The 23,343-nt window shown below is 46.6% G+C and overlaps 1 protein-coding gene across 3 annotated transcripts in view; it reads right to left on the bottom strand.

Annotated features, from left to right (window-relative positions):
• LOC138738975 (lysosome membrane protein 2-like) overlaps positions 1–23,343 on the bottom strand; it is a 120,893-nt gene continuing 97,550 nt past the window's right edge. For 2 of the 3 annotated variants that reach the window (XM_069890253.1, XM_069890255.1), the window contains 5 exons: positions 22,820–22,938; positions 17,188–17,261; positions 13,413–13,464; positions 1,040–1,201; positions 1–305 (listed from right to left, as the gene is read on the bottom strand). In XM_069890253.1, coding sequence (XP_069746354.1) covers positions 258–305; positions 1,040–1,201; positions 13,413–13,464; positions 17,188–17,261; positions 22,820–22,938 — 455 coding nt within the window. In that variant the 3' untranslated portion in view covers positions 1–257. The remainder of the gene's footprint in view (positions 306–1,039; positions 1,202–13,412; positions 13,465–17,187; positions 17,262–22,819; positions 22,939–23,343) is intronic. The other variant, XM_069890254.1, reaches the window with a different exon arrangement.

Here is a 23,343-nt window from a genome sequence, read left to right as displayed (position 1 = left end):
TAACATAAGTGTTTATATTTTATTTTTGACAAATGATTGATTCATTTTTAATAATAATGAATTATTTCATTTCTAACTAACTGGAAACAACACATTTAAACATTATTAGTAACTCATTTTATTCATTTGAAGTCAGACGGTGGAAAGCTCTGTCTTGGTCCGTTCCAGTAGAAGTTGCCACAGCTTCATATTCAGGCCGGACTTCTAATCAGCGAGTTTGTTTAATAGCAATAGTGCAGGTGGCTGGGACCAGACCATCAGTGTGCTTTGATATTTGGCAGTTTTACACTTACAGGTGTATATTCCTAAAGGGACAAAGGAAAAGATTATATACAAATTGCTTTCAAATCTTAGGGATGAAAAGTGGGGATGAAGAGCTCAACATTCCTTGGCGTGCATATAATGGACGACCTATCCTGGATCCACAACATCTCATTAGTCAGGAAGGTTGCAGCAGCGCTTACACTTCCTGATGAGGTTGAGGAGGGCAAGGATACTAACATCCATATTGACAACATTTTATAGGAACACAATTGGAACAGAAATCAATACAGAGGATCATCAAAATGGCTGAGATGATCACTGGGGCCTCCCTTTCCTCTGTTGAAGACATTTACCAGGAGAGTTGCTTAAAAGTGCTCAAAAAATTTTTGAGGACCTTTTCCATTCAGCATACAGTATCTTTAACCCACCACCATCAAGAAGTAGGTACAGGAGCATTAAAATCAGGACGGCCAGGCTGGAAAATAGCTTCTTCCCGAGGCTGTGAGATTGATGAAGAGTGTCCTGTAACCTTGGGTCTCTCATAAATGAAACAAGTAAATTATATATATATATATATCTATCTATCTATCTATTTATTTATTTTTTTATTTTTTTGTTTTAAAGTACGGTTATTATGTGCTGTGGATGTATGTGCGTGCATCCCGGTCTGGTGAAACTCATTTGGTTGTAAATGTACAGTCAGAAGACAACTTGAAACAAATATATTGCTCATGAGCAAAACAGTAAATAATTCTGATAATAGATATAAACATACCTTTTTCTCTCTGTACATGCACATGAAGAAGAGGAGCACAAGAGTAATCAAGAAAAGCAGGATTCCAATCCATAGGATGATGTATGGAATGTAGGTCACGACCTTCATTGTATGAAGCACCTTTCTCAATTTCACCGCTAATTTGTTATCGATCACAGCATTCTAATGAAACAAAGGGGAATGGTAAAACAATGTCACCAAGGCTTACTCTGCAAAGGGACGAACATTTAAGGTTCCTTTTATCAAATGTTAGCTCTCTATGTCTTGATCTAAAATTAAGTTATACTTTTTCATCTGGCCACAGCAGTGAACTGGCACCCCCCGAGAAGGAGAATCCTAGGAGGGGACACCACAGGGGAGGTGATCACAGCAGCAAACCACTGAGGGGCTTAGACTCACACTAGGTTGTGGGCTGCTGGAGACCGGCTGATGGGAACCAGGATCTGTGAGGATGCTGATGGCGAGTAGGGCTCCCAAAGGGCCTCAGGCGCTGACAGCCTCATGATCATATCGGAGGTCCAGAACTGGGTGCTCAGGGACCCTGCTGAAATGGACAGGAGGATATATATACAGGAGGCTGTAAAGGTTGTAGGAGTGCAGGCGGCAAATCCATGGACACTCAGTGTCTATGAAGTGATGATCCCCTTTTCCTTCTCTTTCTCTTATTGATGGGGATGCCGGGCTAGAGGCGCCTCTTTGTGTGTCACTACAGTAGGCAAATATGGACCCATTTTGCATATTATGTGCACAGAAAGACAGAACCTTGGACCTTTAATGAGGAGAAGGCAGGCTCACTTCTGAAGAGGTTTGAAGAACCTGCCGCTGACAGTTGGACGATGACATCAGACGGAGCAGAAGGTATCGGTGACCCAACACATACCTCACCACCAGATCATACTGCAGAGGAAGGCAGTAAAAACACAGAATTGCTGGAGGAACCCAGAGGGTCTCGCAGCATCTGCAGACTTCCACACTTCACAGAGGAAGGCATCCCATCCTGCAGGAAGAGGCACGGTCCCAGGGAGATCAAGGCAAGGGCTAGCATGAGGGCAAGAGACAGAGATGCAGGAGGATGGATCACTAACCCAGCAGGGCAACAAATCCACAGCTTAGAAAGAGAACCTCAATCAGATAGGGTCCAAGCCGCAAGGATGGGCTTTACCCCATGTATCCCAAAGATGGTGTGCTGAAGTGAAGCACACAGATGTTTGATATTTTTTGATTTTTATTATAAAGAAGGGATACGGTGATGTAATATCACGTATGTCTTTCAAACTTACCACAGCCTTCCCACTCTATAAATTGTCACATTGAGTAATGAGCTGATTAGTGCCACACAGTTAGTGTAGCAGTTAGTGCAATGCCTTTACAGCGCCAGTGGTAGGGACCAGGGTTCGAATCCCACACTGTGAGGAATTTGTATGTTCTCCCCATGTCTGGTTGGGTTTTCCCTGGGGTCTCCGGTTTCCTTCCACCATTCAAAATGTACTGGGGGTGCAGGTTAATTGGGCGGCACAGGTTTCTGCGCCAGAACCCTGCTCGCTATCTGGGTCACCCGGTTCGGCGTTCCAGCCCACAAAACCAGCAACAGAGGTGCCCAATTCACCTCCGGATCTGGGCGCAACTAGCAAACCGCTTGGGGATCAAGCTCGACCACACCATGTCCTATCCTCCCCAAAGTGAATGGACTCGTAGAGCACTTCCACCAGCTCTCATGGACACAACTGGACAGACAACCTGCCGTGGGTCCTGCTTGGCATTCAAATGGCTCAAAAAGAGGACCTCCAGGTTTCATCCGTGGAACTCGTCTACGGTGCTCCGCTGTTGCTACCAAGGTCATTTTTCAGAGTGGGCACAGAATCCAAAGGTGAGATCCCAACCCTTCTCGCGGAACTCCACAACAGACTCGCCTCGCTGGCACCACCACCAATGACCCTCCACAGCAAACACCCGGCCAACATCCCCAAAGAGCTAGCCTCAGCAGAGCTCGTGTTCGTATGGCGTTGCCCGCACCCGGCCTCCCTGCAGCGCCTGTACAAGGTGCTCCACCGATTGGGAAAGACTTTCACTTTGGACTTGGGGGCAGGGAGGTAGTCGACCAACTAAAGCCGGCGCATGTGGACTTAGACTAACCCGTGCAGATGGCCCAACCTAAACAGAGGGGTCAGCCGCTCTTCTCTTTGGCTTGTAAGCTGGTTCTGGGGGGGGTGGGTTTGTGTGAGCGAACAGGCCCCGCATGAACTGCTGCGCTGGTGGGGCAACTGCAGAAAGATGGTGCCATTGGGGCTTGCTCATTGCCTCATGGCTTAGGCCACAGCTCGCGACGTGGTGATGTCACTGCTGCGCGGGGTGGAACTCCCGTTGGCCTTAAAGGGGCGTGCGCAAAATTCAAATAAACAGTTCAACTGAAACCTTCACTATGTCCAGTGGTGTGTTTCCTTGTGTGTAGCAACCGCTACATACATTTAAATATACTGAATTTCATGACAATAGAGATGCACCCTCTAAATTTAAGTTTAAACATACTGCCCAGTGACAGGCCATTTTGGCCCCTGAGCCCGTGCCACCCAATGACACCCAATTAGCCTACAAACCTCGGTACGTTTTGAACAGTGGGAGATGATGAAGCTCCCTGGGAAAATCCATGCAGACACAGTTAGCCACAGAAAGGATGGTTACATTACAGTGTGCCAGGAGGTATTTACAAGAGCTTGCAGAATTTTGGAGAAAGGTCTTGTGGATAAATGAGTCCAAAATTCTATGTCAGAGTGATAATGTGACAAATTATGTTGTATTTTATATTGTATACGAATTGTATATTGTACATTAACAATGGTGTGAAGCAAGGCTGCGTTCTCGCACCAACCCTCTTTTCAATCCTCTTCAGCATGATGCTGAAACAAGCCATGAAAGACCTCAAAAACGAAGACGCTGTATACATCCGGTACCACACGGATGGCAGTCTCTTCAATCTGAGGCGCCTGCAGGCTCACACCAAGACACAAGAGCAACTTGTCCGTGAACTACTCTTTGCAGACGATGCCGCTTTAGTTGCCCATTCAGAGCCAGCTCTTCAGCGCTTGACGTCTAGTTTTGCGGAAACTGCCAAAATGTTTGGCCTGGAAGTCAGCCTGAAGAAAACTGAGCTCCTCCATCAGCCAGCTCCCCACCATGACTACAAGCCCCCCCACACACAAAATTCAAAACAGTCAACCAGTTTACCTATCTCGGCTGCACCATTTCATCGGATGCAAGGATCGACAACGAGATAGACAACAGACTCGCCAAGGCAAATAGCGCCTTTGGAAGACTACACAAAAGAGTCTGGAAAAACAACCAACTGAAAAACTTCACAAACATTAGCGTATACAGAGCCGTTGTCATACCCACACTCCTGTTCGTCTCCAAATCATGGGTCCTCTACCGGCATCACCTACGGCTCCTAGAACGCTTCCACCAGCGCTGTCTCCGCTCCATCCTCAACATTCATTGGAGCGACTTCATCCCTAACATCGAAGTACTCGAGATGGCAGAGACTGACAGCATCGAATCCACGCTGCTGAAGATCCAACTGCGCTGGGTAGGTCACGTCTCCAGAATGGAGGACCATCGCCTTCCCAAGATATGGCGAGCTCTCCACTGGCCACCGTGACAGAGGTGCACCAAAGAAGAGCTACAAGGACTCCTTAAAGAAATCTCTTGGTGCCTGCCACATTGACCACCGCCAGTGGGCTGATATCGCCTCAAACCGTGCATCTTGGCACCTCTCAGTTCGGCGGGCAGCAACCTCCTTTGAAGAAGACCGCAGAGCCCACCTCACTGACAAAAGGCAAAGGAGTAAAAACCCAACACCCAACCCCAACCAACCAATTTTCCCTTACAACCGCTGCAACCGTGTCTGCCTGTCCCGTTTCAGACTTGTCAGCCACAAATGAGCCTGCAGCTGACGTGGACATTACCCCTCCATAAATCTTCGTCCGCGAAGCCAAGCCGAAGAAGAGAAGATATGAATATGTTTTAGAGGAGATGAATTGTGGCAGGGTTTTAGTGCAGGTCACATACAAACACTTCAGAACAGATCTCATTTAAAATACTGGAGCTCTGCTCAAGCCAGACAGGCCTGGCTCCGAGTGCCTTTGCAAAAACTTTGAAGAGTGCCCAAGAGACTTTACTAATGGATTGTTGATTTGAAAAGCAACAGATGAAAGAACCCGAGGTTCAGAGTCGCAGGCTGTCTGAGTGCAGTTTGCTGTTCTAAGAGGTAGTCAAACGGGTTGTTTTCTCAGAGAGAGAGAGAGAGAGAGAGAGAGAGGATTTCAGTTCCACAGTTCACCAGCAGCTGGGACTGGGACAAGCTTGTGGAAAAACCCCATTGTGAAGGTGGTTTGTGAGTTCTTAGTTCAGCCTGGTCAAAGCTCTTGTGGTCCATACAAGAGGAGAGGACTGGCTGTATGTTTCACTTGAAATAAGGGAAACAAAAAGGAACTCTGTGGTGACCTGAAAGAAAGAGGTTATCATCTGGAAAACCCTGATGGGGCACTTCTTCAAATCTAGTCCTCTCCCCTTGTATGGACCACAAGGGCTTTGACCAGGCTCAACAAAGCACTCACAATCCATCTTCAAAATGGGATTTTTTTCCACAAGCTAGCCATGTTCCAGTTCCAGCTACTGTGGAACTGAATCCTCTTTCTCTCTCTCTCTCTCTCTCTCTCTCTCTCTCTCTGAGATAAAAACCTGTTTGACTCTCTCTGCTTGCAAAACCACATCACCCTCTTAGAACAGCAAACTGCACTCAGACAGTCTGCAGCTCTGAACCTACTCCTCCGAGTTCTTTCATCTGTTGCTTTTCAAAACAACAATCCATTAGTGAAGTCCCTTGGGCACTCCCCAAAGTTTTTGCAAAGGCATTCGGAGCCGGACCTGTCTGGCTTGAGCAGAGCTCCAGTATTTAAAATGAGATCTGTTTTGGTGTTTGTATGTGACCTGCTTTAAAACCCTGCCACAATTTATCTCCTTTAAAACATATCCATATACAGGTACACAATCCTTTATCTGAATCTTTGGGGTTCGTGTTTGTGTTCCGAATTTCGGATTTTTCCGGATTTCAGAACAAAAGCCAGCTGCCCCAGATTTAAGCCCACCTAAATTGTACTGCCGTATCACCCACTTCCAGTTGTGCTGGCGTCTCTCTTCCCCTCGCCCACTCGAGTTGCGTTGCCGTCTCTCTCCTCCCCCTGTCTGCCCGAGTCACACTGTCATCTCTCTCCCCCCTGCCCACCCAAGTCACGCTGCTATCTCTCTCTCTCCCCCTCGCCCACCCGAGTCACGCTGCTGCCTCTCTCCCCCTCACCCACCCAAGTCGCGCTGCCGTTTCTCCCCCCTCGCCCACCCGAGTCGTGCTGCCGTCTACCCCCCCCCCACACAACATAGTCAGAGTGTCTCTCTCCCTCCGCTGTACCAGCACCAGGAAAAAAATGCCAGATTTTAGATGTCTGGATAAAGGATTGTGTACCTGTACAATATAAAATATAACATAATCTGTCACAATGGCAAGAGAAAACTATGAAGATGTAAAGGAACTGCCAAACATCCAAAGCATTTTGCATCTTGCAGTGTACCGTAGCCTCTGTATTTCTGTTCACCAAGTCTTCTGTAGGCAATAGTCATTGATATATTCACACCTGCCTCCTGAAGAATGTTTCTCATCTGTCGGACATACGTTTGGAGATTTTTCTTCATTATGATGAGAATTCTTCTGCCACCAGCAGTGGAAGTTTTCCTTGGAATACTAGACTCTTTGTAATTACTGAGCTCACCAGTTCGCTCTTTCTTCTTAATGATGTTCCAAACTGTTGATTTTAGTCATCCTATTGGGTGATGTCTCCTACAGTTTTATTCTTGTTTTTCAGCCTTATAATGGCTTCTTTGACTTTCTTTGGCACAACTCTGATCCTCGTGTTGAAAAATGGCAACGACAGACTCCAAAGGTGATCGTGTAGCGACTGCTTTGGCAGCACTACTGAATAACGAGATGTCCATACAGTACGAAGATGAAACCAAGACTGACTTTATTGTGTTTATTTGCTGTGTTGCCCCATTGAAAATGCCCACTTCTGGTGACGTGTCTGCTGGCTTCCAGAAGTGATGTCATCGCTTCGCGGTGTCACTCCTTAGCCGGTGGTCCACTACGTGGAAGTGGAGGGTGCCTTAGTTCGCACGTTGTGCTAAACATGGGCTCCTTGGCAGTGAAGGGAGGTTCACGCCATCTTGGAATGGCCGTTTGTTGTGGCAATTCAGTCTGTTAACCAGTGTGGTCGCTCGGCCCACTACACCACCAAACCCCCCCCCCCCCCCCCCCCAGAATCGCCACCACTTTTTGTGCGGTCTGACTTACAGTCTTTGGGTGGTCTAAATCTGCATGTGACCTGGAGGTTTGGGGCCAGTAGTTCAGTGTCCAGGTTCGGGGCTTTGAGGCAGTCGACTGTGAATCTGTCCTGTTGGCCACCAAAGTTCAACGTGAACACACCATCTCTCCACAGTACCTTGAAGAGGGCACAGTAGGGGTGTTCCTTGTTGTCCTCTGCGTACAAAGACATATGGGTAAACTGCAACTCTGCTGGAATGTGGCTGGCTGGCTAGCAAGCTGTGTCAGGATGGTAATGGGGGATGGGGGGGTTGAAATGTAGGTCCACTGGAATGGAGTGAGGTGCAACATACATCATCTTCGTGGACAATGCTGGCAGGTCCCTTTTCGGTGCCTTGCGGATTCCAAGCAGTACCCACGGGAGCTCATCCATCCATTTCGCTCCAGTCAGTGGGGCTTTCAAGGCGGCTTTCAATGACGTGGACATTTTCGAACCTGCGTTGTGCTGGCTCAAAAGTCTGCAAGGAGGTTTTAGAGTGCCGGTGCACCTGGGAGCACAGGCACTATAAGCAGGTTTGAGCCCACAGGGTGATGTCTTGGCAGAGCCCATGCCTCATGAACTTGCCCGACAGCAGTTGGACTGCGGACCTTATGGAAGGATGAGACAAACTGTGGATCTGTTCGAAAACCCGCCTTTACCAGGTCACAGGAAGATTAGCCTTGGGGATCCAGTGGAGATGTTGCACAGCAGGGACAGTTCTCCTGGTGAAGGGCAGAAATTGCTGACCTTCAGGCTGGTGATGGCCATCTGGTATGCCTGGACATTTGCATCCTCCCTCTGGTCCTTGGCAAGCTGGGCGACATTGAGTCCTCTCAAGGTTGAGGCGATCATGAGCCTGGATGGCACATCGGCCACTGCATTGATACTCAGATATGTAGGAGAGGTGCCATTGTTGACTTGCTGACCATGCGTCTGAGAGCGTGTAGGTCAATGGTTTGTGGACTGTGTAAGCGGTGAACACTCTCCCCTCTGGCATGTAGTTGAAATGCCATATTGCCAGGTACAGGGCGTTCACGGTTGAGCGCGCTGTATTTGAGCTCTGGTGTTTGAAGGTGCTTACTGAAGAAAGCGAGGAGTTGCCAGGGCTCGTCAACCCATTACTCTAGCACCGCACCCACCGCTCTGTCTGAAGCACCTGTTGTGAGGGCCAGGGGGAAGATGGGATCTGCGTATGCCAGCACCATGGCCCTTGCCAGGGCTGACTTGGTGGCATGGAAAGCCTCCGTGGCCTCCAGCATCCATTGCAGTGTCTTTCACCAAGCTTGATGAGTTCAAACTGTGGCTGCATGAGGGTGGCCGCTCACGGGAGGAAGCGATGGTCGAAGAAACTGCTGCAGTCCTTTGGTCGTGTTCGGCTTAGGGAAATTCTGAATCACCCCAACCTTGTCGGGCAGTGGCATGGGACCCTCTGGGGTGATGCGGTGTCCCAGAAAGTCTATTGTTTGTAGGCTGAGCTGGAACTTGGCTGGGTTCACTGCGAGCCTGAATTGTTGCACTCTGTCGAACAGGAGGGTGAGGTGTGTCCTGTGGGTGTTGGCGTCGGGGGTGGCGATAAGGATGTCATCTAGATAGACAAAGATGAAGTCAAGGTCCCTTCCGACCATGTCCATTACCTGCTGGAATGTCTGGGCCGCATTTTTGAGTCCGAAGGGCATTCTTAGGAATTCGAAGAGGCCAAAAGATGTGATGATAGCTGTCTTCGGCACGTCACTGGGGTGTACCAGGATCTGGTGGTACCCCTTCACTAGGTCCACCTTAGAGAATACCCTGCAGCCTTGTGGCAAACTCCTGGATGTGTAGGATGGGGTCCCTATCCGGGACTGTTGCCTCATTTAGATGTCAGTAGTCACCGCATGATTGCTAACTGCAGAACTCTTCTGCACCATGTGGAGTCGGGAGGCCCATGGGCTGTTAGAACAGCAGATGATCCCGAACACCTCCATGACAGCGAACACAGCCTTGGCTTGTTGGAGCTTGTCCTGTGGGAGGCGCCGGGCCGTTGAATGCACCGGGGGTGTGGGTGCTCCACGCCATGTGGCGGGTTGAAGTTGTGAAAGTTCAGGGCCAATATGGCTGGGTACTTGGCCAGTAGGCAGGCGTACTCATCTCGGTCCAGGGCATGGATTCCCAACAGCAGGAAGGAGTGGCGCCGCAGAGTGAGGGGGAGAGACTGAAACGTGGTGGCGTTCACTAACCAGCATCTCGTCATGCCTACCAGCGGTTTGTGAGCTCCTAGGAAATCCGCACAGAGTAGTGCCTGTCCCATGGTCGCAATGGTGCACTCCCATTGGAAAACATCTGCAACGTGGATGGTAACCATTTGGGTCCCATAGTTGGGGTTGGAGGACTCGCTGGCCAATTGCAGGGGAAGGCCCTTGGTGTTGTTCCTCGCCTCAAAGTATGTGGGTGGGATGAGGCTGATTTCCGCGCTCGTGTCAACGAGAAGTCCATCTTCATCCTCTGGTCTCAGAGGCAGAGTAGGCCTTTCTGAGTGCCTACCATCGAAACCAGTATTGACGGCCGGCCTGCCTGTTTCCTGTCGCCATGTTGGATTTGGCAGTGGGGTACAAGCACGGTGGGGTGTACCACTGGGCAATCCTGCCCCATTGATGGTGGTAGAAACATTACTCACTGTTCTTCTCTGTGTGCCCGTCGCATTGCTGCTGTGCTGTAGCTACCATTAGTGCTTCCAGTGGGTTCGCCTGGTGTGGCGGTGCCGATGGCGCAGACCAGCTGCATATGGAAAGAGCTCTGTTGTAGCGTATGAAACAGCCTGTCTTCCTCCTTGGCTATGAGGTGCGGGGCGCTGAAATCCATGTCCAAAACTGCCGAGGATACATGTACTGGAAGTTTCGAGAGGAACAGGGCCTCAAACAGGAAACAGTCTGTAAGCTCATCCACCAGGGCCACCATCTCATGCATTAGTTCCGAGGGGTTCCTGTCGCCCAGGCCCTGCATGTTGAGTATGTGGATGGCCTACTCGTGCCGGCTGAGCTCTAGGGTGTCGAGGACAAACCATCGGAACTGCTCATACTTACGCTCCATTGGTGGGTTTTCTATGAAGGAACTTATTTTGTCAGCTGTGGCGGCATCCAGAACGCTGACAACGTTCCAAAACTTGGTGTCCTCCGAAACAATTCCCCTGACTCAGCCAGCTGCAACCAGTTCCTGGGCTGGCTTGCCCAGAAAGGTGGGAGATGTTCGCCCACCACATTGGTCACAGACGCTGCAACTGTGGATTCAGCCAATTGCTGTATTTTGTTGTGATCGATGCTAGTTCCAAAACATAAGAACTGTGTTGGGATCATCACTGCTTCGGCAGTGCTACTGAATAATGAGACGAGTACTGACTTTATTGTTTGAATTTGCTGCTTTGCCCTGTTGGAAATGCCCACCCGGTGTCGTATCCGCCGGCTTCCTGAAGTGACATCATCGTGTCTCAGTGTCACTCCTTAGCCAGCCTACACAGGAGCAGAGGGCTCCTTACTTGCATGTGGTGTTAAATGCGGGCTCCTTCTTGGCAATGAAGGGAGGCCTGTGCCATCTTGGAATGGCCATTTGTTGTGGCAATAGGCCCGTTAACCCACGCGGTCTACAATCAAAAGGTTAGAAGCGAGGCTAGCTCTCTTATACCTGCACCAATGAAGCAATTAAACATACTTGAGTACTCACAAATACCTGTGAAGCCAAATGTCCCAAACATTATGGTGACCTGAAATGAGGGGATTATGTATAAAAAGTGCTGTAATTTAAAACTGTGGAGCACAGGGGCCAATAAAGCAAATGCCTTTGTCCAAAGCATTATGGAGGGCACTGTATGTGAGGTACTGGTTCAAGAAGGCAGCCAACATCATAAATGACCCCTATCACCCTGATCACAACCTCTTCTCACTGCTACCTTCAGGAAGAAGTACAGAAGCCTGAAGACTGGATCACCACAGTTCAAGAACAGTTTCTTTCCAACAGCTATCAGACTCTTGAACTTCTTGAACTTCCCCCTGTTACAGTGATCAGGAACTGCTCTGACACCACAAAAGGACTGTCAGTACTCATGCAAAACCACTTTTTTATTGTTCTGGGATTACTGTGAATATTTATTATCAATCCTATGTATTTATTGTTTCTTTTCATTTATTTCAATTCATTTACTCGTGTAGATTTTCTTTACTGAATAAGAATTTTGGTGTGTCTGTACATTGTATAATGTGTATGAGAGTAAACTCAGAAGTACAGTTGCCTCTTTTTCATCACCTCCTCCCAGTATTTGAAGTCCTTCTCATGGTAGTAACTTGCTCCCTTCAACTTATCCTTTCCTGATCAGGATTGCTTCACAGATTCAAGATTCCATCTTTGTCATGTACATAGTTCACAACATTCGTCATGTTTTCCTGCCATAACCACACACAAAGAGGTGCCACTAGCTCGGCGCTCCTATCAATGAGAAAAAGAGAGTCCTTTCAGAAACTCCTGCGCTCCCACAACCTCTGCAGCCACACGGCCTCCTGTCCATTCCAGTAGTGGCCCCCAGCTCCTGGTTCTGGACCCCCAGTGCGATTAGGAATCTGTCAGTGCCAGAGCCCCTTTGGGAACCCTCTTGCTACTGGCACCCTCACTGATCCCAGTCCTAACCCCTGGTTCCCACAAGCCATCTCTGATAGCCTGTGGTCCACTGCAGTGGTCTCCTTCCCTGTGGGGTCCTTGCCAAGGTTTCTCCTTCTCAGGGAGTCTGCTGTTCTGGTGCTCTGTGCCATCTGTTCCTCCCCAGGGACCTCTGTGGGTTCTCCTGTATGGGTCCATCAGCGAAATAGCTGAGCAGTAAGACCCTATGAAAGACCACTTGTCTCTGCTCCATGGAGTCCATTCCTGAGGCAGCTACACTCTCAGAGTTGAAGATGCTAGAGCTGCAGATGCTGAAATCAAGCAGAAGAGCAGAAGGTGGAGGGAATTAGCAGATCAGGCAGCATCTGCGGGGAGAGATGGTTAATGGTTCCGGTCGGGATGTTGAGGAGGGCAAGGCTACCAGCCCTCATAATGACAACATTTACAGGAGCACATTTGAGAGTATCCTGTCTGGCTGCATCTTTAGCTGCAAAGCCTTGGGCCATAGGTCAATACAGAGGGTCAACAAAACAGCTGAGAAGATCACTGGTGTTTCCCTTGGCACTCTTGATGACATTCACTAGGAGTGTGGCTTGAAGAGGGTTCAAAGAATTCTATTTTTTTTAATTTAGGTATACAGCATGGTAACCTAAATTTTATTTAGTCTGTCAATTGGGTGTAAATTGGCAGCACAGGCTCATGGGCCAAAATGGCCTGTTACCATGCTGCATTTGTCTAAATCTAGAATGTTCTAACTCCGTTCAGATAGCACGGGATTCAAACTCCAATTGTTGGCACTGTAACAGTGTGGCTCTAAATGCTACACTAACAGAGCTGCCTATTGAGGACCCTTTCCATTCAGTACAGTAGCATTAAAATCAGGGCTGCCAGGCTGGAAAATAGATTCTAAATGCAGGCTGTGAGATTGATGAATGGTTTCAGTGTTAGTAAGGCATCTAACAAGGTCTCCCATAGTAGGTTAATTTCAGAAAGTCATGAGGCATGGCATGCAGAGAAACTTGGCTGTGTGGATTCAGAAAGCAGAGGATCATAGTAGATGCCATGTATTCTGCCTGGAAGTCATTGACAAATAGAATTCTGCAGGGATTTAGTCTGCTCTTTGTGATTTTTATAGATGACTTGGGTGAAGAAGTGGAGGGGTAATGTCTATGGATGATTAAAAAAAAGTGTTGTGAATAGTGCAGAAGGTGGCATAGGTTACAGCAGGATATAGACAGGATGGAGAGTTAGGCAGATATATACACACACACACAAAATAGTAAAAAATGGCAATGGTTAATGACATAATGGAACAGTTATATTATGATTCAAAATGTTATGTGACTCACCTCATTTAAAAAGACCACTGGCATTATCATTGTTCTTATTCGACTGGTTTGACTGCAAATAAATATATTAAAAGGGACTGTTGAAATACTCGTGCAAAAAATTCGTGATCATTTACCGCACTGCATAAACACACACACACACCCTCACACACACACCCCCACACACTCTTCCCTCAATTGCAATAACCGTTCATTGCTACAACTTTGGGGTTTGCTAATTGGAATGTGATTTGGTGGGTACCAGCCTAGCTGAGAGTGACAGTGGGAAAAGGGAGAATGTCAATTGTTTTTCATTGATGGTACTTTTCAGCGCTGGAAGTTGAAGGGAACCTGAAGAAATGTCAGGTAAGTGCAGAGTTGTCGGTTAATATAGAGATACTGAGGGCACACAAGGAGCCCTTTGCGAACTCATGGAACTGGAGTATCTGGTATTGTAGATAGTGAAGACAGTTGCCAAAGATTGCAGCACTATCTTGATAGGTTGGCCAAGAGGGCAGAGAAATGTTGCAGTTGGACTGTATAAGCCGTCACTGAGGCCCCACTTGGAGCATTGCGTTCAGTTTTGGTCACCGTGCTACAGGAAAGATGTCGTCAAGCTGGAGCGGGGGCAGAGATTTACGAGGATGTTGCCAGAACATAGGGGCCTGAGTAATAGGGAGAGATTGACTCGGCCAGGGGTTTATTCCTGGGGGTAGAGGGATGATCTCACAGTGGTATACAAAATCTTGAGAGGAATAGATTTGCCAGAGAGTAGGGAATTGGTGACCAGAGAGCATAGGTTCAAGGTGAGGGGAAGAGATTTAAGGAACCTGAGGGGTAACATTTTGACAGATTGCCAGAGGAGGTGGCTGTGGCAGGTACTATTGCAATATTTAAGAAAAATGGATGTATGAATAGGATGGGTTGAAAGGGATATGGGGCAAGCACAGGCAAGTGGGATGTGTGAGGACGGTGTGGTCAGGTTGAGTCACTGTGTGACTCTGGAAGAAAATTGGAGTTTCAGTCAGTCATTTAGCCTCTCAGCCTCCCCAGCCATTCAATAAAAACTTGAACTTGGAGTGGGAGTCTTGAATAAGGGGACATAATAGAATGGAGCTGATGGCTGAGCTGTGAAAGAATTCCTTATTGTTGAGTCACACAGCATGGAAACTGGCCATTTAGCCCACAAATTCCATGCCACTAACTTTTGTCCCACCACAGTAACCCAAGCTTCCAGAGTTCTTCTACACCTGGGTGATTCGATGGCTGTCAGTGGCTCTGCTCCCACCACCATACTCAGCATTCACTGGCAGAAGAAGCTCTACCCTCAGACTATCCTTTACCCTAAACCGATAGTTTTATTTCCCTCTAATCTTGGGGAAAGGTTTTGTGCATTCTACATCCATCGTCAATCATGCTTTGTGACTCCATGACTCTTGCAAGACCTTGTCAAGTAGGAACATAGGAAGTAGGAACAGGAGTAGGCCAAAAATGGCCCATCGAGCCTGCTCCGCCATTCAATACGATCATGGCTGATCTAATTTATGACCTAACTCCACCTACCTGCCTTCTCCCCAAATCCCCTAATTCCTCTATCATGTAAAAATTTATCTAACGGAATTTTAAATATGTTTAATGAAGCAGCCTCAACCACTTCCCTGGTTAGATAATTCCAAACATTCACTACTCTCTGGGGAAAAACTATTTTTCCTCATCTCTGACCTAAATCTACTCCCCCGAATCTTGAGACTGTGTCCTCTCATTTTAGTTTCCCCGGCCAGCTCAAAAAACCTTCCTACATCTATCCTATCCATACCCTTCATAATCCTATATGTTTCTATAAGATCTCCTCTCATTCTTCTGAACTCGAGCGAATACAATCCTTGACAATTTAATCTTTCATCATAAGTCAACTCCTTCATCCCAGGGATCAACCTAGGACTGTCTCCAAAGCCAGTATATCCTTCCTCAAATTTGGAGACCAGAACTGGACACAGTACTCCAGGTGCGGTCTCACCAGTACCTTATACAGTTGCAACATTATCTCCCTACTCCTGAATTCAATTCCTCTAGCGATGAAGGCCAACATTCCATTTGCCTTCTTGATAACCTGCTGCACCTGCAACCTAACTTTTTGTGATTCATGCACAAGCACTCCCAAGTCCCTCTGCACAACAGCATGCTGTAGTTTTTCACCCTTTAAATAATATTCAGCTCTTTTAATTTTCTTGCCAAAGTGGATAACCTCACATTTACTAACATTGTACTCCATCTGCCCACTCATCCAGCTTAACTATATCCCTCTGCAGACTCTCCACATCCTCATTACAATTTGCTCTTCCACTCAATTTGGTGTCATCCGCAAACTTGGCTACACCACAATTTGTCCCCTCCTCCAAGTCATCAATGTAAATGATGAACTTACATTGGGGCCTAACACCGACCCCTGCGGCACCCCACTTACCACTCTCTGCCAACCTGAAAAACTCCCACTTTTCCCGACTCTCTGCCTCCTGTCAAACAACCGATTTTCAATAAATGCCAATATACTTCCCCGAACTCCACTTTCCTGTAACTTATTGATAAGTCTCTTGTGCGCCACCTTATCAAACGCTTTCTGGAAATCCAAATATTCAACATCAATCTGTTCCCCTCTATCCACCGCACCCATTATATCCTCAAAAAATCCTAACAAGTTTGTCAAACAAGACCTTCCCTTTCTAAAACCATGCTGTGTCTGCCTGATTGAACCCTTACATTCCAAAAGTTTCACTATTTCATCTTTAATGCATTTTTCCAACTACAGATGTCAAGCTAATTGGCCAATAATTTCCAGTCTTCTGCCTACATCCCTTCTTAAAAAGTGGCATGACATTTGCTGTCTTCCAGTCTGCCGGGACCTGCCCAGAATCCAAGGAATTTTGGTATATGACCACCAATGACCAACTTCTGCCATTTCCTTCAGAACCCTTGGATGCATATCATCAGGACCAGGTGATTTGTCTGGCTTTAGTCCCATTAGTTTCTCCATCACTACTTCCTTTGTAACAACTATTTTATCAAGGCCCTCCCCAACATTCGCATCCTTAACTCCGCACTTGGGCATGCTGGACGTGTCTTCCACCGTAAATACTGACACAAAATATTTGTTTAATGCCTCGGCCATTTCCTCATTTTTTGCTACCAGTTTTCCTTTCTCATCCTCCAAGGGACCTATGTTAACTCTGGCCACCCTCTTCCGTTTTATATATTTATAAAAATTTTTGCTTTCTGTTTTTATATTTTGTGCCAATTTACTTTCATAATCCTTTTTCCCATTTCTTATTACCTGCTTTTCCTGTTCCCCATCATGTAAAGGGGACCCATATTTGTCATTTTCCAGTCATCTGGTACTTCACTTGTCCAGAGCACCAGAAATCTCTTCCCTTGCCCCCCAACTCCCATCCCCCACCCCCTCCCCACCCCACAGCAGACTATGCCATTTGATCTGAGGGGATTACCCTCCATTCTCTCAGAGAGTAGTATATCTCTGGAATTATCGACCCTGAAGGTGGTGTATTCTGGTTCATTGGAAGTATTTAAAATGGATTGAAGAGTCGAGGGGTGTGTAAAAACAGTGCAAATGGGGAGTTGATCCCATTGAATGGTGGAGCAGGTTTGAGGGCGTGAATAACCTCCTCCTGTTTTTTACCTTTGTTCTTGAGTAAATCCTGTAGCCAACAACCATGGTTCCCAGCTATCCCAGAAGGATGACAATAAATTCTGATTATGACTCTGAAGGCAGACAATAGCTTACACAACATAGTCCATAGCCTCAATGCGGATGTTGAGCTGCATTCTCTTGGCTGCTCTGATTGGGACACCAGTCATCTATGGAACAGGAAGTTGAAGATGATTAAAGTGCATCTGCTTGTCTTTGGTGTGTGACATGGAGATGCAGGGGAAGCACAGTCTGGAGGAGGTCCAGTGGGAAGCTGCAAGTGCTGCAGGTAAGAGCAAACTACAGTCAAGAGAATGCTCTCACGAGCATTGTCCACTCAAAAGAGCCCACATCAGTAGCAAGACTTCTCCTGGAGCCAGCACATCAAGGCAACTGTGAAGAAGGCACGTCAACACCTCTACTTCCTAATGTCTAAGGAGATCTGGCATGTCATCAGATATTCTATCAAACTTCTACAGGTGCACTGTGGAGAGTATACTGACTGGTTGCATCTTGGCCTGGTTTGGGGATTCGAGAACCCAAGAATGCAGAAAGTTACAAACACAACCAGGTCCATCACTGACTCTGACCTCCCATTCGTTGCAGACAGATATGTGAGGTGCTACCTCATGAAAGAAGCCAACAGCATAAAGGATCCCATCACCCTGGTCACAAACCTCTTCTCACGGCTCCCTTCAGGCAAGTATGGAAGCCTGAAGACTAGCACCTCTAGGTTTAAGAATAGCTTCTTTCCAACAGCTATCAGGTTCTTGAACCTCCCCTTGTTACACTAATCAGGGACTGCTATGGCACCACAGAAGGACCGCCTTTACCATTGCTGTCACTTTTTTTGCACTGGGATAACTGTCATTTTTTTTGTATTTATTGTCTTTTTTAATCCAATTGGTCAGAATGGTCGGTGTATTTAGTGGTTAGTGCAACGCCTATACAGTGCTAGCAATCGGGACTGGGGTTTGAATCCCGTGCTGTCTATAAGGAGTTTGTACATTCTCCCCGTGTCGGTGTAGGTTTTCCCTGGGGCCTGTGATTTCCTCACACCATTCGAAATGTACCAGGGGACGTAGGTTAATTGGGTGTAAATGCGAGTAGGCTCTTTCCACTTAGATTAGGAGAGATAAATACAAGAGAACATGGCTTTAGGGTGAATGGGGAAAGATTAGTGGAACTTTTTCCAATCAGAGGGGTGGGAGCGTGGAACGAATTGCCATCTAATGTGGTAAGTGCGGGCTCAATCTTAAGTTTTAAAAATAAACTGGATAGATACGTGGATGGGAGAGGTTATGGAATTGGAGCAGGTCAGTGGGACTAGCAAGTATGATGTCTTTGGCACAGGCTAGAAGGGCGAGTGTTTTCTGTGCTGTAGGTTTCTATGGTTCTATGGTAAATTGGGTGGCACGGACTCGTGGGTTGAAATGGCCTGTTACCATGCTGTATGTCTAAACTAATCTTAACTAAACCTAAATATGTCATTGTAGTTTTTTTTTAGATGTTTTGTCATTGTTTTTATTTTACAAAGTACCTGTTTGGTTGCAGCAAATAAGAATTTTGGTGCAAATGCACTTTGGACAATGGATATGATAGTAAGCTCATGATTATTTTTAAAGTGTAGTCAGTGGTAAATTTTGGAAAGGCATAATGTCTCACCAGCAGCAATGAGCTCACCTTGCTGACCAAGGGATAATTAATGACTTGGGTACCACGGAGTGTTCCCCTGTTCCTTTTGACAATATGCCACGAGCTCCCTGATGCACAATTGGGCTTAGACACCTCTCTGAAGGCTCAGACCCAATCACAAGGATCACATGTGCTGGAGTAACACAGCAACCATAGGAACTTCCCATTGATGCTAGGTAACCTGCTGAGTTTCTTCTGCACATTTGCGCATTGTACTCAATGTATCAGCAGATGTACTCAATTGTATCAGCAGATGTTCTTGTTTAACTACATCTGAAATAGGGCAGTGCTCCCTCATTACTAAAAACACACAGACATGCCCAGCCAGTCTCACAGTGTCCAAAAGAGGTAAAGATATATTAATCATATTTCGCACCTGAGCCCTTCTTCGTTATAAGCAAAAGTCAGTCAAGCACCTTAATTAAAGACTAGAGATTAATGGGGAAGAATGGGAGGGGGAGGAGTCCAGGCCTAACAGCCAAAAGGAGTTAATTAGATATGATAAGAGGAAATGTGAGAATTGTTTTTGTCTCTGTTAAAAGACATCGAGGGAAAAATGAAGAGAGAGACAGACAGACAGAGCTGGAGGAATGGTGAAAGAGGGAAGAAGATGGAGGGATAGTTTAACGGATACCTGAGGTCAATGTTAATGCCATCTGGCTGAAGGGTGCCCAGATAGAAGATGAGGTGTTGTTCCTCTAATTTGTGGGTGCTCTTAGTCTGGCAGTGCATGGAAAGATATGTCGGTAATGGAATGGGGCAGGGAATTGAAATGTGTGGCCACTGGGAGATTCCTGGTATTGAGCCAAGGTGCTCAATAAAGCAATCACTGTGCCCAATCTCTCCGATGTAGAAGAGACCATAATGGGAGCACTGAATGCAGCATCTTGAAGACCATATTGGGAGCACCTTGAAACTTATACCTTGAAGAAGTACTCAGTCCTGAAAAATCGGTTTACCTCCTATACACGCTGTGAGACTGAGTTCGTCCAGCATTTCTGTGTGTTTCACTCCCTTATTATCATTGCTACGTCATCAGGTTTTGCACTTGAACCCTGACCTTCTGATTAAGAGGGAAGGATGGAGCAAGAAAGGCAGCACCCAAAGCAGGGAGAGAAGCTGGGATGCAGCTATATGTGTGTTAAGAGGTTGCCTGATCAGGGCAGTAGGAGCAGGAAGGTCTCTGTGCTGCCATGTGGAACACCAATGTATGTAAGCACAGAACCACAGGGACTTCAATGACAACTGTTTTATGTCACCATTCCAAATGTCAAGTGATGATATAGAAACAAAACCTTCAAGAAGTTTATCACAGAATGTTCACACAACATGATTTCATAATACGAGCTGATCAGTGGAAAATGAAGACAACATCTAATAACCTTGAGGTTATAAGCAGGGGACATAAAATAATCCAGCAAGGTTGCAAGTTTTGGAAAGGCAAAGACCCATCAAGGATTATCTGCAAAGTTTAGCACATGTATCACAAATTTGATTGAGTTTTTGAGGAGGTGACCAAGAGGATTGATCAAGGAAAAACAGTAAATACTGTCTACATGGACTGTAGCGGGGCATCAACAAAGCCTCTCATGCTAGGCTGGTCTGGAAGGTGAGATCACACGGGATCCAAGGTGAGCTAGCCAAATGCATACAGAATTGACTTTGTGGTCAGAGTCAGAGGATTAGGCTGCACTGTGTGCAGTTCTGGTCACCACACTGTAGGACAGGTGTGAGAGCATTGGAGAGAGTGCAGAGGAGGATCACCTGGATTGGAGAGATCAGACAGATTGTGCTTGTCTTCACAGGAGAAAGGAGACTGAGGGAGCCTGATGGAACTTTGTATAATTATGAGATACAATAGATAGGGCAGATCATTAGAATCTTTTTTTCTCCCCATCCAGGGAGTCTCAAAAAACAAGCAGTCAAGTGAGAAGAAGAGTTTTTAATAGTGATCTGAGGGGCAAGTTTTTTCACAGAAACTGGTTGATATCTGGAAATCCCAACTGATGTGGCAGAATCAGATGCAGGTCCCTACAGACAGACATTTGACTAGTCATGACATAGAAGGATATGATCCTAGGGCAGGCAATTGGGATCAATATAGATGTAGTTGGCTGAAGGGCCCATTTCTGTGCTGAGAGAGGGTTGCAAGGAAAGGAATTTTCGGTCATGGTGATTGAATGGGGAATATTCCTTGGAAAACCTGGGTAAATACTTCTCCAAGGAGAGCGAACAAATCTGTTGAGTTTAGTGCTATTGTAACCTGGGGCTGCTGGCATGGACATAACAGATAGAATGACCTTGTTCTGTGCTGTGAACCTCTGGGCCTCATAATGCCAAACCTGAGCAAGACCTTTCACTGAGGGAGCTGGCATCAAGTGGCAGCCCTGCTGCTGGTGCGGACCTGGGGAATGGAGAAGGCAGAGACACAGTGCTCCTCAGCAGATCCAACCGCCTGGTGTGATGGAATATTTGGGAATGTTTTTGGGAGATAAATTGGGAAAAGTAGAGTAGGTTACATACACACACTTTAAAACAGATACTATTTGAAATACTGAAGAATTCATATTCAGTCACTTTACAGAAACTATGGAAAATGCTATGCACATTTCACAAGTGGCTGTTAATTGAAGTGAATGAATGGACTATTGTCTTTAAAGCCACAGCAAGAGACAGGTCCTAATACCTCTTCACAGAAAGGTTATTGAGAGATTATTGTTTACCTAAAACAACAGATTAATCAAAAGAAGAACTATTGTTTGCTGGAGAAGGTAAGGGATTTTGCAAGTGAGAAAGAGTCTCAGAGAGAGAGGGAAGGGAGTCTTGGACTGTTTGTGACACAGAAAGCTGTAACAAGCCAGGAGAAGCTGGTTGGAACTGAAACAGAAGCTCCAGAGTGCCGGATGGTTGGAAGTGCTATCTGTCTGATGTTTTTCTTGGAATAAGTGGAACAGAAAGGAATTCTGTGGTGACCTGAAAGAAAGAGGTTATCATCTGGAGAACCCTGAAAGGACAAGTTTCGTCAGCAAGACACTCAAATGGCTGTTGGAAGTACATCAGTTGTGGAAATCCTGGGACTACACATCTCTCTCTGCAAACCTACAAGAACATGAGCAGTAACCATTTATCTTTCAAGCACCAAAGCCTGGTGAACTTTATACATGTTAAATTCTGTGCACACTATAAGAATTGCCTGCAACCAGAGAACTTCGAAGAATTAGAAGTGAGATTGGACTGTGAACCAAAGAACTTTCTTAAATTTACACACACATTACATGTACGTGCACTTAGAAATAGAAGGGGGGTTAAGTTGGGTAGTTAAGTAATTATTTGTCATGGTGAATATCTATTGCTGCTGGGTTTTGGGGTCCTTTGGGTTTGTAACTCCAGCCATAATGTCAACACCTCTGTTTCAAAGACCTGTTAAAGGAGCCAACATTGTTTTTATTTAAAATCTTGCGACCGCGGAGTCTGTGCCCAAGATGGCGGTGCATGTCCCGGCAGCAGCATTGAGGGGTTACAGACTCCGGGGAAGCAGTGGATCAGCGCAGGGCATCAGAAATAGGAAGAAACACCACCCCCCTCCCCGTTTGAGAAGGAAAAGCATGGTGACCATGGCAGCAGACCACCTGGTGACTTGCGGTCAAAGGGCCAACACAGGCTGCAGGCTGCTGGAGACTGGCTCATGGGAACCTGGTATCAAAACTGAGATTCGAGGGTGCTGAGGGCATGAAGGGCTTCATGCGCTGAAGGTTTCCTGATTGTATCTGGAGCTTGGGTTACCAACAGAGAGAACAGGGGTCTGTGCGACTGCAGAGGCTGTGGGGGCGCTGGATGCAAAACCATGGCTCTCAGTGTCTCTGAAGGGACTCCTTTTTGCTTCTCTTTCTTTTAATGGGGTGCTGGGCAATGCTCATGGCAACTTGAAAAGACATTTCGCATAATATGACACTTTCTGTGTTACTGAATTTTAGACTGAGAGGAAGCTCGTGGAGGGAATTTGACAAACACACACAGTTTCTATCTTACTCACGGGTTCCAAGTCCAGGAAAGTTTGGTGAGTTATCGCATCAGGTTTCATTCCCTCAATATCATTCACTAACTTCTGATCCCCATTGTAAAAATGCGGAGAAGAGATGATGATAGGAACTCCTGAGGAAATTTTAAAAAGAGGGTTAGCTTTTCAAAGTGAACACAAAATTGCTGGAGAAACTCAGCAATCATGTAGCATTCTATATGCAGCAAAAATAAAGATACCTAACCAACATTTTAGGCCTCAGCCCTTCCTCAAGGAATCTGCCTGAAAAAAGAGATGGGGGGAGGGGAGTGATGGGAGGGGCAGAGGAAAGAACACAGGGCCACAGGCTAGAGGTCATAGGGTGGGGGGAGGGGGGAAGGGGAGAAATTCAAAGATATCTCGGAGCAAGAATTTGTTCCACCTTTAGAGAGCCCAAAGTAGTGCTTTGTTCCAGGCAGTTGCTCAGAAGGAGTGATCACTCCATGCATCCTTTCCCAAAACAAACATTATCCTTCCATAGAACCATAGAAAACTACACC

This window comes from Narcine bancroftii, chromosome 7, assembly GCF_036971445.1.
Source record: "Narcine bancroftii isolate sNarBan1 chromosome 7, sNarBan1.hap1, whole genome shotgun sequence".
Classification (NCBI taxonomy): Eukaryota; Metazoa; Chordata; class Chondrichthyes; order Torpediniformes; family Narcinidae; genus Narcine; species Narcine bancroftii.
Note: the sequence above shows the minus strand (reverse complement) of the source record. Positions and strands in the feature narration are given on the sequence as shown.